The 17,879-nt window shown below is 35.6% G+C and overlaps 1 protein-coding gene across 4 annotated transcripts in view; it reads left to right on the forward strand.

The window, feature by feature from the left end:
• Positions 1-269: 269 nt before the first annotated feature.
• Positions 270-17,879, forward strand: part of LOC140750474 (disks large homolog 1) — a 52,273-nt gene continuing 34,663 nt past the window's right edge. The window contains exons 1-3 of one of the 4 annotated variants that reach the window (XM_073084017.1): positions 270-767; positions 12,720-12,892; positions 13,881-14,037. In XM_073084017.1, the coding sequence (XP_072940118.1) occupies positions 12,782-12,892; positions 13,881-14,037 (268 nt within the window). In that variant the 5' untranslated portion in view covers positions 270-767; positions 12,720-12,781. Of the gene's footprint in view, positions 768-12,457; positions 12,893-13,880; positions 14,038-17,879 lie in introns of all 4 variants that reach the window. The other 3 variants (XM_073084014.1, XM_073084015.1, XM_073084016.1) reach the window with 3 other exon arrangements.

The following is a 17,879-nucleotide window of genomic DNA, read 5'->3' on the forward strand; positions in this document are numbered from 1 at the left end:
AAATGAAGTAACTTTGTGACAAAACTACACAAACAGAAACAAAGAATAAATAAAATACCAAAACGAAAACATTATTTCACTGTAACGGCGTCCGAACGATGTGTTAATCAAATCGTTACAAAAGCAAATACGTCGGTGAAAATTCTAAATCGTTTAACTGTTGGGTTTAATTATCAAACATCCGCGAGCTCATCAGGGTTTAGGGTAGAACCCCACAACCTCGCATGCGTACAGCAACCCCTACAGACTCTCAGTACCCACTGAGACACGGGGGTGGACAGACGTCCCGGCTCGCTCCGACTCGACGCGATCGCGTACGAACGTATTCGATTGAAGTCGTAAAAACGTAAAATTACAGAGTGCGTGTGTAAAAGTTTAGTTAAAAGTTTACAGTGCGTAAGTGTAAAAAATAACTTTTGTGTACAGTTTGATTATTCTTCACGGTATAAATCACATGGTAATGTCGTGTACTGTGTTGAGTTTTATGTGAAATTTAATTGACGGCAAATAATTCAATTAATGCGTTACATTTTGTATAATTTCATACAATTTTTTATACGCATTTTAAAGTGTAGAACACACGTAACAATTTATAATTAAAGTAACCAAATTGGTTTTCGTGTAAAGCCGTTTTCACATTAAGATCAGTAGTTTTAATACCATCATAATTATCTGTCTCTGCCATTAACGGGATTCTTCCGCTGCAGTCTTCCATTATGAGGGTTGTCAAAGCTGCAATCAAAGACTTATAGGTCATAGTAAACTCGGTAAGCTGAATACTATAAAACAAAGTTTTTGCTTTATTTCTACAAATGTGTACTTATCCCTAATATACTGGTGATCATTAACACTATCGGGCTCTGTGTTGCCTGAAGACTTGTATAGATCTTCTTTCAGAATAAGAAGGATTATGGCTATAGTTGGCAGATACTGGCTTCATGATCAGCCTTTTAGAATACAATAGAGAGTTCTTAGGCTAAGTAACTTTCCATACTATAATGTCTATAATCTATAATATAATTTAAGGTGTAGGTGCAGGATTTACATTTCTAGTAGACTTAGAACTTTAAATATTATCACAAGGGCGAGAAAGGTTCAAAAATGTATGTGAGAAGCTTATTAACTCTAACTACCTTATATGACGGCAAAGGAAGTTTAGGCTGTAGTAGAATAAAGTGCATTTTCCTGCATTAACTGATTTTATCTCGAAAAACATGAGTTGCTCCCAAGGGAAACCAATGAGATCAACAAAAATGCCTGTTTTTTAATGCACGATATGCAGTAGTGCCTAGTGCATTATCTGAAAAGCCTGATGAGTTAAAAATCGTAAATCTCTGGATTCTAGTTTGAATGGCGTGGTAAGGAAGCGATGAATGGCCCTCCCTCCATACTTATAGGAGGCATTAGAGGTTAGTCTTCAGCAATGCGTCTGTAGCCACCCTCAAACAGGACTCTATCTAGGGTTGATTATAGATGTTCATGGGGGCCAATTTAAACTCATCGACAGGTGACTTTACTTTAATAATACTCCTATATTATCAAAGGTGGTAAAACCAGTATAATTCGACAGGAGATCACCGCCACACCTATTTCTAGCGTAATGCAATTATAGCGCTTTCGTGGATGAATGCTGGCTGACTTACACGTGAGGCTATCTGAGCCCTCGGGAGGAGCAACGAATGTGATCGGCTTCATTTAGAACCCCTGTTTTATATGCAGTAGGTTAAAATATTCGTGGGTGGTTGTGAACATTGCTTTGCATCAGGTGGGCTGCACACTCGTTAGCGACATCAATGTTATACAAATAAAAAGGAAATGAACAGAGTCTTAAAGAATAATACCTCTTGTATGTTTAGATAGTTATTTTTAATCAAAGTCATAATTATTCACTAATATGTACCCTTTAGAACTTTATAAATTCATAACTTTATCCATACATAAACGTAAGATATGTATAATTCAAATATGTAGACGTTCCTTTGATACGCTTATTTCATCTCTCTTATGGTCTAAGATCCCGATATAAGAGGACCTTCACCGAGTTGGTTTATGAATGAAAATTATTTTAAGTCGAATTAAACATGTCAACGCTCGCATATTATATAGGCTTCATACTTCCGATTAGTATGTAATTTTTCTATTAACGAAATCAATGTTTAGGAAAGAAATCGTATTCTACACTGAATTTTTTAGTCAAACCATTTTCAATATACTTTTTGACATAAATTTTATTTGATATAAAAAACGTTTCATCCATTAACCAACTCGGTGAAGGTCTATAGTGTATCCTCTCCTATTAATAATACAAACTGCTAAAGAGTAACCTGTATATCCCGCATCAATATTCAAGTATAATTTGGAAATTTTGCAAAATAAGGGCTATTTCACAAACACGGTGTATCCCAGACCACATTAAGAGATCGTTTCGGAAATAAACTAGCGAGCAATAAAATTAAGCCTCCATGAATGTTTCTTTCTTCTACCGTATTTATTGTTATTGCTTTAGGGCTTAAATGTTATATACGGGTATATTTTCACACATGTTATAAGCAGCGTTATATATTTGTAAATATGTACACGGAAGTATTAAATAGAAAATAGAAAAGGAACCTACTGAAAAATTAATCAAAAAATAACATGTCAATGTTACTTATTGTCAACCAATCATACGTCAAAACAATCAATTATTGTCCACTTGCTGGACACAATTCTCCTCTCAAATATACTGTTGCTATACTTCACACTCACTTCGTACTCAGGGGTAGCGGCGCATGTGGCCGACCTCAGGTAGGAATATCTAATCCTATCTGGGGTTAATTACAGATGTCCATGATTGGCAGTCGCCACTTACAATCAGGTGGACTGCATGCTCATCTGCTACTCCGATATTATAATAAAAAACCTATGATACCTTTTTAAAAAAAATCGGTTTCCTCACAATGTTTTCTTTCGTCGTCATAGATTAGTAAAGATACTTCGCCGCCTTGAAATTGAATGAAGCCACAAACGGCTTATTTTAGTAAGTTATTTTTTTGAATTCTTGACAAATAAAAACATTTTTAGAGAAAATTTACGAATAAATAACTAATACTGCGTAATTTACGTAATAAATAGATAATTATTTCAAATATTTTAGGGACATTTTAGCACGGAGACGTTGCAAAACTTTTTTACGCAACCATTTTAATTCTCAAAACTGGTTACATTGTCTTGTTAGAAGTGAGTAATCTTTACTTTTCAAAAAAGAGCAATAAGGTCAATATATAGTCTGCGGCGTGGTGAGTCCCTAAGAGAACTGTTTCCCACTATTAATATATTGACGGTGCATAGTCAATACATTTATGAAAATATTATGTATGTAAGAAAACACACTGATATGTTTGAAAAAAATAGTAACCACCATAACTTTAATACCAGAAATAGAAATAAATTAGCAATTCCTAAACATAGATTACGTAAGGTGGCTAGATCTTTCGTGGGCAACTGTATTCGCTACTACAATAAAATACCCGACCACATTTTGAATCTCACAGAAAAAAAGTTTAAACATGTCGTTAAACTAACGCTATGTAAAAAAGCGTACTATAAAGTAAGTGATTATTTGACTGACAAAACGGTGTGGTCTGAATTAGCTCCAGCTCCACATGTACCATTACGTTAAGTTAACATTGTCAAAAACATTTTTTTTAAAAAGATGTGTGTTATGGAGTTTCTTTCGCCGCTTCTTCTCCATAACGAAACACCTTGTGAAGTGGTGGTAGTTGCTTTGACTTTCAAAAAGTGATCTGTAAAGAACCTATTTTGAATAAAAAAATTTGATTTGATTTGATTTGATTACTAATCTATGTTCGTCGTTAAATTACATAAACAGGGAAATAGGGTAAGCGAATATTTTAATTAGTTGTATATTATAGAGTATAATAATATATCTTTCAGAGTAAGGCGTAACCACAGCTATAATGAACTTAATTGGTGTGGTTAGGGCGGACGAAATTATTATTCTGTTTACATATAAATACATTTTCATGACCTCCTCCTTCAAATTTAATATTTGAATAACTCTCTAGCGTTGGTTATCAAATTATTGAAACAATTATATAATTAGTAAGTGACAACTTTATCAAAAGATTCTTGTTTCTAAATATTTACGACGTACGAGTAAATACATACAAACTATATTATTAGTATATTTGAAGGTGGTAGAACCCTTTGTGGTTCGACTCCGGCGGCACCACCGCCACACCTATTTCTACCTAATAACAGCAGTGTTAGGCGCTGCTGTGTCCCGGTTTGAAGGGTGTGGTAAGGGAGACAGACTTTTCCGAGGCGTTCCAGCTTAGTCCTCAGGTAACGGCGCATCTGTGGCCGACCTCAGGTAGAAATATCTAATCCTATCTGGGGTTGATTACAGATGTCCATGGGTGGCAGCAGCCACTTACCATCAGGTGGACTGCATGCTCGTCTGCTATTATTATATTATAAGAAAAAAAAAGTATATTGGTGAAGTGGAGTTGCCTGATTTGCGAATAAAGGTATCGATTTCCAAAATATTATTTCTATAAACTATGAGACTTTTCAATTCCTATTATAATCAAGCTTAGTTGTGCCCAGAAGTTTTTTTTTATAATAATGTAATTAATTATTTTAAAATTGTTCAATATAGGTACTCGGAAGTAATTTACTTTTGTGCTATCAACACGTTTGCACTATAGGTAATAAAATCATTGAACTAATTTTCATGATAAGATTAGCCGCCTCGTTAATTAACAATAAATTTATTAACTGGGATTTGTAGGTACGGATTTGTATGCCATTCTTCAAAAAATACATATTTTCAACTCACGATATTTTTCCTTAATCGATCCTGAAAAGGCTTATGGATGGCGGAAGGACGAGAAATAAATGAGGGTCCTTTTAAAAGTCCATTGTGATATTGTATACAGGCTTAGCTATAGCACAATCCCTACGGCCGCCTGAACTGAAGAAAAATGTTGCTAGTTATTGCTCCATTATAAAACATGATATTGTTGTAAGTAACAAAAGATTTTCGCAATATTTACAGGCTTTCGATAGCGGCTTCGCTCGGTAACACCACTTGGATTTTTCCTGCTCGAGTGTAAAGTATTCTGTATTGCTTTCTGTAAAGTCCCGTGTATTTTTATAAAATACCCAACAAAATATTTTCGGCGGTTAATCCAAAATATGAATGTTTTGAAAATAGATTTTTAGTTTAGGCATTTTAAAATAATAGTTTATTGTTGAAATATTTGATTAAGGCAGTTATTTCAAAGAGCAGACGTGTTTTAAATATATTTTTATTTTTTTAGAAGTTTACTAGTAGGTAATTAATAATTATAACACTTCATTGTTTTTTATTTGTAATTGAATAATAACTTTATTAAGTACTTACTACGTATAATGTTATGAAACTTTGATCTTTTATAGACTATAATTTGATTTATAATTAGGTGTCCAAAATGTAAACAAAGAAATGTCGCTGTCAAAATTAACAAGAAACCAAAACTTTAAAAAACTCAACAAAAAACGAAAACTTAAACAACAATTTAACAAATGCGCTATGAAAACGAGAAAACATTTGAGTTCCATCACAGTCACGAAAATGAATAACATCAGCTACGAAACTTAAAAATGACGGCAAAAGAAATGTTTTGGATTCCGATTGTGTTACCATTATTACATTTTCATTTTCTACCATAAACGTTGTTTTTTATTATTATTACTATATGGAACGAAATTGAGATAATATAAATATTACAAAATGTGAATTAATATTAATTTATTTAGATTATTATTTTATTATTGTTGTATCAATTTAATATCGTCAAAAATAAGAAATTACCATTTGAAACATAGTTTCTTGATATGTCAGCACCTGTGTTTTCATTTTGGACACCTAATTATGAATCAGACTATAGTGTGTATATTTTTGCTATCTTTTGCCAGACTTAATTTACCATCTGCGTAGCGTAGCGGTGACGATCCCGGCGCACGGAGTTGACACGTGGAGAGTTCCACGTTCTTGGCCCGGTCAAGCAGACATTTAAACGATTTACATATCTATTTTTTATCTAAGAATTTGTATATACTTCTTTGTCACCCAATGGGAAATCTGAAATCAATACTCTCTTTAACTCATTAAACATTTTGAAGGCTAAATACGCTTATAGTTGTCAATTTCGTTTTTTACCACTTCGTCACAGTTACAAAAGTGCAGTAATTTTATATGTATGTGTTTGCCTTACAACTTAATTAGTATAGTTAAGCCCTTTGAAAAGTGAATTAAAATTAGTTTTCAGCACTAAAATCCTCTGGTTTGCCTCAAACCTGTCGCTACTCTAATTGCTTCTATGTTTATCTCTTGATATCTAAATTTATATCACCTTCAAGTAAAATTAGAGGTTGCTGAACTTTTCATATTCATTCAAACTATATTTGATATCTTATACTTAAAATACAGAAATAAAATCATTATTTATTTAATAATGGTTCTTTCACATTAATACGTCACAAAAACAATACATTCCTAATAAAAAATAATATTTTTAACTTTTGCTACTTCTGAAATAGTAATATTTCACCATATGTTTTATCCAGATAGAGCATTTTCGTCGTATTTTCGTTTAAGCAGTCGTATTATTATAAGGAATTTTGCGTTTAATATAACAAGAAGTCTGTTTATCTTTTTTCACGTTTATTCATCCGTTTTTTCGTTTATTTGTTAAAAAAAAGTCTTCTTAACTAGCTTCGTTACCATGTGACACAGTTAGAGTAGCTTCCTGAATGATATTTATTTATTTATTAATAGTAAGACTTATATGGATAACCTTTAACTAATTGCCTAGGCTAGTCATTTAAATTCAGTTATTTTTTCTGCCACCTGCCGCTGAAACCCACGAACTGTACTCATACTCATAGACAATACGTGATCTGTCATACCGAATTTTGTGCCGGCAAGCAAAATTATTGTTGTCTCTCGTTTGTTTGCGATTATGCACTTATGTTATAGACATTGATTTTACATATAAATCATCAATATCAACATCAACCCATTATTGTCCAGGGCTGGGCACGGGTATTGTCTCAGAATGAGAAGGATTAGGCCATAGCCCACCGTGCAGATAATTTGCGAATTGCTAGAATTCACATACCTTAGAAAACTTCTTTTTAAGATTACTCAGGTATGCAGGTTTCCTCACGATGTTTTCCTTCACCGTTTAAGCAAGTGATAATTATTTTCAAAATACATAATTGAAAAATCAGATTTGCGTACCTGGCTTCTTAGGCCGAGTTTCTTAACTACTAGGCCATCATTCCCATATAAATAATATACATAATTCACATATAAATAATATATACATTAAATTAAGTAAAAGCTCGAGTGCATCTCTTAAGTGCAGTATAGTCTTGTATTAATCGCTTGCTTATCACACATTTATAGTCATTTATGCAAATTGTTCAATGTGAGAACTTCATTGGCGCACATGCAAATTTCTATGACATTTCTTGCACGTTATAATTCTACTATTAAAGGCAATTTACATAATAAATGAGGTATCACTATCTGCATAACATATTTCTGATAGACAACGTTTTTTTATAATGTAGGAGAAGTTGACGAGCATGCAATCTGATGGTAAGTAGCTACTGCCGCCCATGGACACTCGTAATCAAACCCAGATAAGATTAGATATGCCTATCTGAGGTCGGCCACAGATGCGTCGCTACCCCTAAGGACAAAGCTGAAACGCCTCGGATAAGTATGTCTCCCTTACACCCTTCAAACCAGAACTCAGAAGCGCTTAACACTGCTGTCATGAGGTAGAAATGGGTGTGGCAGTGTTACCGCCGGAGGAGAACGACAAAGGGGTCTACCACCTTCAACTGCACCTTCAGCTTCACGTAAGGCTGATCGTCTATTGGCTACTGTAACAGCTTTAGAAGTAGTGGTTAACACGACAGTCAAACCTACTTGACGTCTATTTTGTCCCATATGCATATTCATGGTGGTAGAGCCCTTTGTGGTTCGACTCCGGTGGCACCACCGGCACACCTATTTCTGCCTTATGACAGCAGTGTTAAGCGCTGCTGTGTTCTGGTTTGAAGGATGTAGTAAGGGAGACATGCTCTTCCGAGGCGTTCGAGCTTAGTCCTCAAAGGTAGCGGCGCATCTGTGGCCGACCTCAGGTAGGAATATCTAGGTCCTCAGGGGGGACTAAGCTGGAACGCCTCGGAAAAGTATGTCTCCCTTACCACTCCCTTACCAGCAGCGCCTAACACTGCTGTTATTAGGCAGAAATAGGTGTGCCGCCGGAGTCAAACCACAAAGGGTTCTGCAAGCTTCATCACATCATGTCGTAAATTCATTATTATCCCATTGCTGGGCACGGGTCTCCTAGCAGAGTGAGAGCTGTGACAAGCAATTTGGGGTTATAAAAAGATTTAAGAGTTAGATATTAAAGTTCATTTAATTCTACAGACATTGACCGTGTCAGATACGTCCCCTTTCATAAAATACACACAGACGTCGGCAGACACACAGATACTATTTTGTCTGCCGTGACTCGTTGCTCATACGCTTAATGTCTGTAGATTTGAAGGTGGTAGATCCCTATGTGGTTTGGTATCGGCGGCACCACTGCTACATCTATCTCTGTTTAAAAATAGTAATGTTAAACGCTGTTGTTCTTGTTTGATGGGTGTGATAAAGGAAACATTCTTTTCCGAGGCATTCCAATGTAGTCCTCAAGGGTAGCAACAGATATGTGGCCGCCCTCATGTGGGAGACTGGTCTTCTCTGGAGTTGATTATGGATGTCTATAGGTGACACTAGCCACTTACCGCGTAAACTTCACGTTTGTTTGCCACATCTATAAAATAAAAACGATATAAATGAGCCTTTCACTCGTTAATACATCGGCAGTATGGTAAAGTACAGGATTTAAGTGACTGGCTAGCTAGAAAATGTTATCCCTCTGGGATCCCGGATCCCGCTAATCAATATGCAGCTCGTTGTTCATTAACATCCTCTTGATGGCCTTCAAATTGATTGCCTTGCGAACAAATTTACGTATCCCAGCTTTAAGGAAAACTGTTTCATATTATATCCAAGGGTTTTATTATACGCGAGAAATAAATCCAGATTTCTCTTATTCTTTTCATGGCATTTTTTATAAATCAGGAAGAATATTATGAGCAATTGATGACGTCATAACATCGTAACATTGAATGTTTTGAACATCAAAAGTCTGACACTGTGTTTCTTATTGTTATGAGCTATATGAAAACACAAACATAAAACAATAAAAAGAATTTGTCATTTTCATTTATCCTTTGAGATCCTTTGATTTCCTATCTATGTCATGAGGGTGCATAAAATATTTGTTCCACCATATAGAGTGTCCGCCATATAGAGCTTCGAATAACATCAATAAAGTAATTATGGATTGTCATCCAAACCAAAATTACAGCTCAATTACCCCAACAGGGTTAACTGGCTTAAAATTCAGTTGCATAGACCCTCTCATACATACGAACCATCAAAGCGAGTTAAATTAAAGCTTGTACTGTGGGCATGTAGACCATCTGATGATAAATGTTCACTATCGCTATATAAGGCAAACCCGGGTGGTTACCTGGTGGAAAGCAGACATCGTCGCTTATAGACATGTGCAACACCAGACGAGTCCCCAATGCATGACCGGCTTTGAAGGGGAGCTCTTTGTGCAACTTTCTTCAACTCAGGGAATATTACGGTATTCCCTGAGTTACTTACGAGTAACTCCTACTATGACGGATCAGTGTTATACTACCAGTTTCCTTACGGAATTACTGGCTTATCTCTAATTTATAATAATAAATGTTTTTTTTCTCCATTTTCATCAATATAACTATGAGGGATGAATTGAACTCATGAGGACTAAGATGTTCGCCTGATATATAAGTCAGCCGGCATCCAGATCAAAACGAATGAGGTTACAAAAACTTAACCATGAGAGAACTCTTGATTGAGACATTCAATTATTTAAAAACGTTACAGCAGTTTTGAAGAAATTAATTACAATTAATATTTAAATAAATTATCGTTAAAAGTTAAAAATACATACATACTACTACACGTGTATGTTTATGATTATTCATATCTTCATATTGCACGACTCATGATGCGAAGCATCAGAGAGTGCTTTACGATCGAAAAATTTTTTTCGCTTAATTTTGGCGGCTATTTTTATTATTATAGCCTTGATAGTTCACGGAATCAAGATATTTTGCATACTATTGTCGAGATAATTTAATGGAGATTAATTCCATACTTTTTAAAAATTGATTTACTGCAATAGAATTGGAAAAAAACACCAAAATAGGTCAAAAAATTTTCCTGTCCGTCATGTGTGAAACCTGAAAACACTGTAACTTGTGAAAAAATCCATCATTTGAGTTATTATTATTTTTTTTAATTCTAATCGACGATTGTAGGTCACTGAATGCGAATGATTAATTAATTCAGTGTCGTTTAATTGCAATTAATAAAAAACGAAAACTACAAGACTGTATATCTATAGATATTATGTACATTTATTCCACCAGGGGCGCTTGTGCAGCACCTTCTTCCTACTACAGCTGTTTTTTCGGCAATTAATTTTGAAGGACTTAAGTTTTTTTTTTTATATTTTATAATTAAATGAGCATTATGAGTCGTGCACTTTTGGATTTTCCAAACTTTTTTTTTGTATTTTACCATTAATCTGTCCTCGAAGAAGTTCCTACGATTATTTGTAACGAATTGATATTTTTCATGAGCCCTCTATCGTAAGGGCTGCCATTTATATCTGGGTCTGCAATTTATAGGCGTCATTAATCATTTTATCGAGTCTCCGATGTCATACGTGGCATGACCGGCAACTTGACTTGGGAATAAGTCACATCCAGATAAAATAAACCCAAGTATTATGACCATAAAGTTAATTCCGATAAATCATTTGCCTATTTTTCCTTATACTGCTATTACTTAAGAAATAGTAATGTTTTAGAAATAGATAATCTTATAAAAAAAATGATATTTTTGTTCACTAACTAACTAACCTTAACTAAGTATAACATATGATAAAATTTTGAAAGGGTTAATTTCTAAACATTTTTTTTTATTCTAGTAACGAAGCTCAAATAGTAAAATGTAATAACTTTGAAACATTAATAAAAATAAAAATGACATAACTACTAATAATATGTTTGAAACTCTAATTACGCTAATGTACATTTGAGAATTCTGTATTTCGAATAATTTTCTAGAAGTGCATATTTACTGTTAGGTTTAATTATTAAGCCGTTTTAATGGTTCCGTGGGTGTAAGCCTCTCATAATACTCAAGATCAACATATCAACTGGGTCAGCCGTAAAATTCTTTGAATGTGCTCTGATGGAAAATGGATGTATTACTCGCAAATAATTTACCTAATGCGGAGTTTTTACGATGATATTGCCCAACGACCGTAGGCTGTAAAAAATGAATTCTAGGCAAATGACAAATGGGACTCGTTTTCACAAACGGATTATTTTACGTTTTTTTTTATAACATAGGAGTAGCAACGAGCATGCAATCCACCTGATGGTAAATGGCTACTGTCGGTCATGGACATCTATAATCAAGCCCAGCCACAGATGCGCTACTCCTGAGGACTAAGCTGGAACGCCTAGGAATAGAATGTCTCCGCTACCACACCCTTCAAACCATAAAACAGGAGCACTTAACGTTGCTGTTATGAAGCAAGAATAGGTGTGGCGGTGGTGCCGTAGTCGAAGCACAAAGGGTTTTACCACCTTCAGAATGCTTTTTTGCTCTATTACGCTATTTTCATGTTTAAAATGACGATATAAAAATGTTCTTCATATGAAGTCCTTTTTCTGCGGCTTATAAATTAATTAAAATTAATAAATGTTACTTAATTGGCACGAAATATTGTACAAACGCATTTTCAAATAAATGCTACTAAAACTAATGATATAACAATGTTGTTTAATTACAAAGTCCTTTTTCGTGGCGTATAAATAAATTCAAATTAATAAATTTTATAATAGGTATGAAAAAGGTTCAAAGGTAAAGTATTATGAAGCCATATTTTGATGCTATGATATTTATGTTGAATTCTAAGTAGACAGACAGATACGCGACTTACCTACATTTAAACGTAGGGAAGCATGTCATAAGACACCGTGTAGACGTAACAATACATTTTTGTACACCGCAACTACATCCTGTATATATGAATGCTAGGAACTTTGAATGTAAAAAGTTGTAACAAAGTGTCTCTTTTACTGAGGCATGGCATGGCGATGTATGAATGTATAATGTCAAAATTCACAGGGTGATTAAAATCTTAAATTACGTAGATGATATTAAATTTAATAACATAACATGAATGATATATGCGTGCCCATTTAGTGCCATAACACAACTCCAATTAAAAGTGCGCATTTAATCAGTATCCGAAGTAATTTTATGTGCGTACAAGTGTACGATATAACACTATTTAACTAAAAGTGCGTCACTAGCTGGTATCTGGACTGACATGTGTTACTATCTGAAGTGACATGTGCGTGCAAACTTTACGATGTAACATTATTTAATAAAACGTGCGTAAACGGTCGGTGGTTAAAGTGACATGTGCGTGCAAAGTCCGCGATGTAACTGTACTCTTTGTTAGGAAGAGTGAACGCAAAGGCAGTGAGGGTCGGCGAGGGCGAATGTTATGGTGTTGGTCGCAGCATGACCACCTGGATGGCGCTGTTCGGGCTAGTGTGGCTGCTGCGAGTCCGCGGCTCACTGTGCGGGTGCGCTGCGTGCAAGCGCGCGCGGCACGACTCGCGGGACCCACAGGTAGGTCCATCTTGTCATTGTAGTTCCGGGACTAGAATAGTGCTACGGTAACCCCTGCCTGTCGTAAGAGGCGGCTAAAAGGGGGCTTCCGGGGTTGCGGGAGGCAAGAGTGGGAGCTCAAACCGTCCAGTAAGGGATCCCGGGAAGGGCGGCGGTATGTGTGGTCGCATACCGTGAACACCAGATGGTGAGGGAGGAGCGAAGACTGCTCCCCCAGGTCATTAAGTAAAAGTCCAATGCTGAGTTGGTTACAGATGTCCATTTCGCGGTCACTTACCATCGATTACACCACTTATAGCAACAAGCTGTAAATAACGTAAACAATATTTAACTACACCTACGTTTTCTCTTCAATTCTTTTACTTATAAAAAATTCTATTTCAATTTTTTACATTTAGGAATTTTTACAGTGTTATGTGTATATAAAGTATTATATTATTAAACCGGAATTTGACGACGCACACCAAAGATGAGACGTAAATTGACGCGACGGTTTAAATTGATGCGAATGGTAGGGGCCGACCGCCCGGTCTTCTCCCCTCTAATTGTATCCCTATGTACGTTAGCGTATAAAGGGCCATAGCTTACTCTAGGAACGCAACACAGTCAAAATTTTTACTGAATTTTGGCTAAAGGTAGTACCGGTAAAAAATACTACAGCTAAATTTTCAACTCTATTTTTGACGTGAATTCCGAGCGCTGCTGTGAATAACACGCGTAAGAATTTGTACAATAGTGCACCTAAAAAATATAGAATTCTATTTCATTTTCCGCTTCGAATAACTCTACACAGGTCCCATTTCCCAATCATTTTTTCAACCGTGTTTATTTTGGGTAACACTAGTGTTGGGAAAAACTAAACTGTGCGATTTTTAAGAACATTTTTGTTGTTTTCCGTAGCGGCGCTTTTAATTTAGAAGTAAAAGAACTTGTACTCGTACATAAAATACCGAAAAATATTAATTTTGTATTTTTGACAACCCTACAGGCTCCAGAGCTGAGCCCACGCGCCCCCAGTCCCGATGAACGCGCTTCGTTCGACGTCATCGCACTCCAACAGTACACGCGTGACGTCACCGTGCAGACCGACTTCGATGACGAGATCGAGGACCTTGACAAGATTGAGATGCAGATCACGGAGGAATGTAAGTACTCTTCTTAGAAAGACCTTACATTTGATACCCATATCATAATTAAGGGTGCAAAAAATCATTCGCCATTTTAGGGCGTCTGTCAATTGGTATTTAGATGACACAAAGTTATTCATATATTGTCATGCATTCATTTAAAAGATTTGACACTCACATACACATAACATTTACTCATAGACGAGATAATAAGGCAAGTTAAATACAAGCTTGTCATAAAAGTTTAAAGTAAGTCCGTGAGCACAAGGTTATAGATCTCTCGTGGGTAGATGGTATCGCTAGAATAGTTTGAAACGGTTTGACAGCAGTGGCTATGATTCAAGGTGAACTGCATAGTTATTTCATCATCAACCTATTAATCTCCTACTGCTTTTGGAGTACACTACTTTCTGAAAATGAGACCACACTTTTATAAAAAACGGATAAAGTTGTAGTCCAACCATCTCGACCGATTCGGGTTGATCGATGTCACATACTGTAGATAATATTTTTACAAAAAAGTGTGTTTTTTTCCTCGTCATATTTTGTTCACCATTAATTGTAACGATAGACAATAAGTATAAATAATTAGGCCTTACACACCGTAAGGCAATTATATATAAAAACTTCCTGATATTATGGGCTGTCTATCTGTTTGGCCCCGGACTTGGGCTAAGCGACGAGCGGCGCGATTTTCGTCCGCCCTTCATTTGTTCCGGACCGCGCACCGCTGTCGCCTGTCTCTCATCCACGCGACATGCTTCATACATTTTTTTAATAATATGTAAACCAGGACGCCATCCACCTGACGCAAGTGGCTACTGTTGCACATGCACTATATGCCGCCCATCTATAATCAACGCTAGATAAGATTAGAGTCCTATCTAAGGTCGATTTCAAACCGCCACCCCTTTTTTTGTGGGAAAACCTTTCTTGGATTCAGCTGCTGATAAGTTAGTATGTAACATAAGCTTACGCCTTACAACACCTTTCAAACTGGACCCCACGGCTTAACACTGCTATTATTAAGCAAAAATAAGTAAAACGGTTGTGACGTCGGAGTCGAACCACAAAGGGTTCTACCATCTATGAAGTTTCTATACAATTATTATAACAGCTTGTCGCCCCGCTCTAAGCTCTTGCTAGTTGCGGAGAGTCCGTGGCCGAGCGGAAATAAGTTACATTAGGAAGTCATGACTACAGGAAATCACGAACTATGACATCTCTGACATTATAGATTACAAGTGATATGTTTTGGATGTCAGTAGAAATTTAGATATAATTTCCTGTTATAATGAACTTATTTCTGTGTATGTGCATCTATGTCTTCAACCAATTGATGTCCTGAGCATGAGTTTCCTAGGGTTTATCCCATGGTCCACCACACTTGTCAAGTGCGATTTGGTAAACTTCAAGTTGCTTTAAGAACTTATAATGAATCTTATCTGCTAATCATTATCTAATAAAATATATATGAATGAAATGAAATAAGTACTTACTAAGAAATAAACACGTTTTTTAACGCCAAGTTTTGGAAAATAATCTATATAACTTTTTAGGTATTATAGGTAAAAATCTATTAAAGAAATAAAATACGAGTGTATCTTATTAATAGACAATCAATAATTATTAGTATCTCAGTTGGTCTTTGTAAGGTATTAAGTTATTAAGAATCACGATCTCACGCCTTTCGCATTTCGCACAATTTTATCAAAGAAAAACAAAAGTTACCCTATTAGAAAGTTTGTTGACGTACTTCAAAGAGATATTTTGTGCAACTTAATGGTTTTTATATTGACGTCTAGAAAATAATTGACTACCTTTAACGATCATCATGTCACTTACGATTGTTACAATCGCATCATACGTATGTATGTATTCATATTTATGTATGTATCTGTTTCTCATTCTTTGGTATGCCCTTCAGCCTAAATTGGTTGACGGTTTTTAATATAACCTTAGTCATTGCATACATCCTAAGTAACTGTAGGAGTGCCATACTTTTCAATATATTCTATTTTTTATTTTTATAATAATTCTATAACGTTTCCTTTTAAGTTTATAATTTTAAAGCAGTGACATTTCATAAGAATGTCCTTTGTTTTAGCAAAAACATACTAATCCAGTTATTCAAGCTTCATAAGCACAGAAGTGCTCTCAGTTTTACATTTCAATGGCAAACGTAATACCACTTTGAGTGATAAGTTGACTTCATACATCAGAGTGGAACTAGATTACTCTGACCTCGTTTTTACAGGATCAAAATTATTCAAACGGCTCTCTCCCTATCTTACACACTTGAATAATTTATCAAAATGACACTCCTTACTTTTGCTTATTCAAAACTTTTTTTTGGACCACTGGTAGAATACAAAAGTCCTAATAGATTTACAGAAATGGGTAGTTTTGAAGAATACTTTATTCTAATTAGTCTCGGGGGTCTTAATAAAGAAACCAAATTTAATATTTCTATTTTAAATAGTCTTTGAGTTAGTATGTGGATTTTATACATAGACTCAAGGGTCAAGAAACCTTTTAATTTAACTTCGATATCACGACAGCTGTACCTATTAACATTTTTCCTTATAACAGCAGTTTCAAATGCTACTGTGTTCCGGAATGTAGATTGAGATTGACGAAATACACAAAGTATTCAAACTCAGACTAGCCCTTTCGTCTAGTGCTACCTGAGGAATGACGTCAGACCTATTTATGGCTGATTTTAGAACAAATATCTTTAAGGGTACAAATTACCTGTACTTTAGTTTACATAAAACTTTAATCCTATTTGGAATCAAAATTGCGATTTTCAAAAGACAGCAGTGTGCTTACTATTAGGTAGATTGAAAGTTCCATCGCTACTTGAATGTCGTAAAAGAAAATACATCACCATAAGTAGATTAGTCTGACCATATGACCTCGAACAAAATTATTCAAATGACCCTTGAGATCTCCCACATAAGCTCAATTTATCACGACTCAACAGTTTTGTTCTCATAGGAATACTAAATTTAATATGATTTATAATTGTACTAGCATGAGACATTATGCGGAACTATCCTTTTGACCTTCAGTTGACAAACTAGAAATCTACATGATATTATATCCAAATTGACAAGTTATGGCGTTTAGTGAGGTGTAATGTAATATGTAAGATAGTATAAGATTCGACAAGTACGTGTGATCCGCCCAAAAGGTTTTACTTTTAGCGAATCTTGCTGGGTGACTTTCTGACAAAGATGTGCGAAGTAGCTAAGCTACGGATTTGTGAAATCCCCTAATAAGATTGCTTCATACAGGTACATTTGTTTAGCTTAGCTTAGCTCTGGTAGTTAAGTTATGCTGCTGTAATGTCGTGACTCTTGTAGCTAAGTAGGTTTGGTAGGACCCTTTGTGGTCCTTCTCCAAAAGCACCTGCCACAACTATTTCTTCCGAATAAAAACAGTGTTAAGAGCTGCTTTGTTTTGGCTTGAAGGATGTGGTAAGGGAGACATACTTTTCCGAGCCATCCAGCTTAGTTCTCAGGGTGAGCGTCACGTGTTGCCGAACTCAGGAAGGAATTTCGTTTTATCTGGGGTTGATTACAGATGTCCAATAACCACTTACCATTAGTTGGAGTGGATGCTCGTCTGCTACTTCTACAAAAAAGTTACGATTTTTCATAGCACATTTTTCTTGGTTGACGTAGCTTAGCTTGGACCTCGCATACCGCTTGTCTACCTCGCAAATCTTAGGAAAGGCACCCAAAGCTGTCACGCCTGACGTAAATCCATACCATGAGGCATTTTTACTTGCTTGACGTAGCTTAGCTTGGACCTCGCATACCGCTTATCTACCTCGCAAATCTTAGGAAAGACAC

Source organism: Epargyreus clarus, unplaced genomic scaffold (genome assembly GCF_041222505.1).
Source record: "Epargyreus clarus isolate Ecla_fem2 unplaced genomic scaffold, WU_Ecla_fem_2.2 ptg000019l, whole genome shotgun sequence".
NCBI lineage: Eukaryota > Metazoa > Arthropoda > Insecta > Lepidoptera > Hesperiidae > Epargyreus > Epargyreus clarus.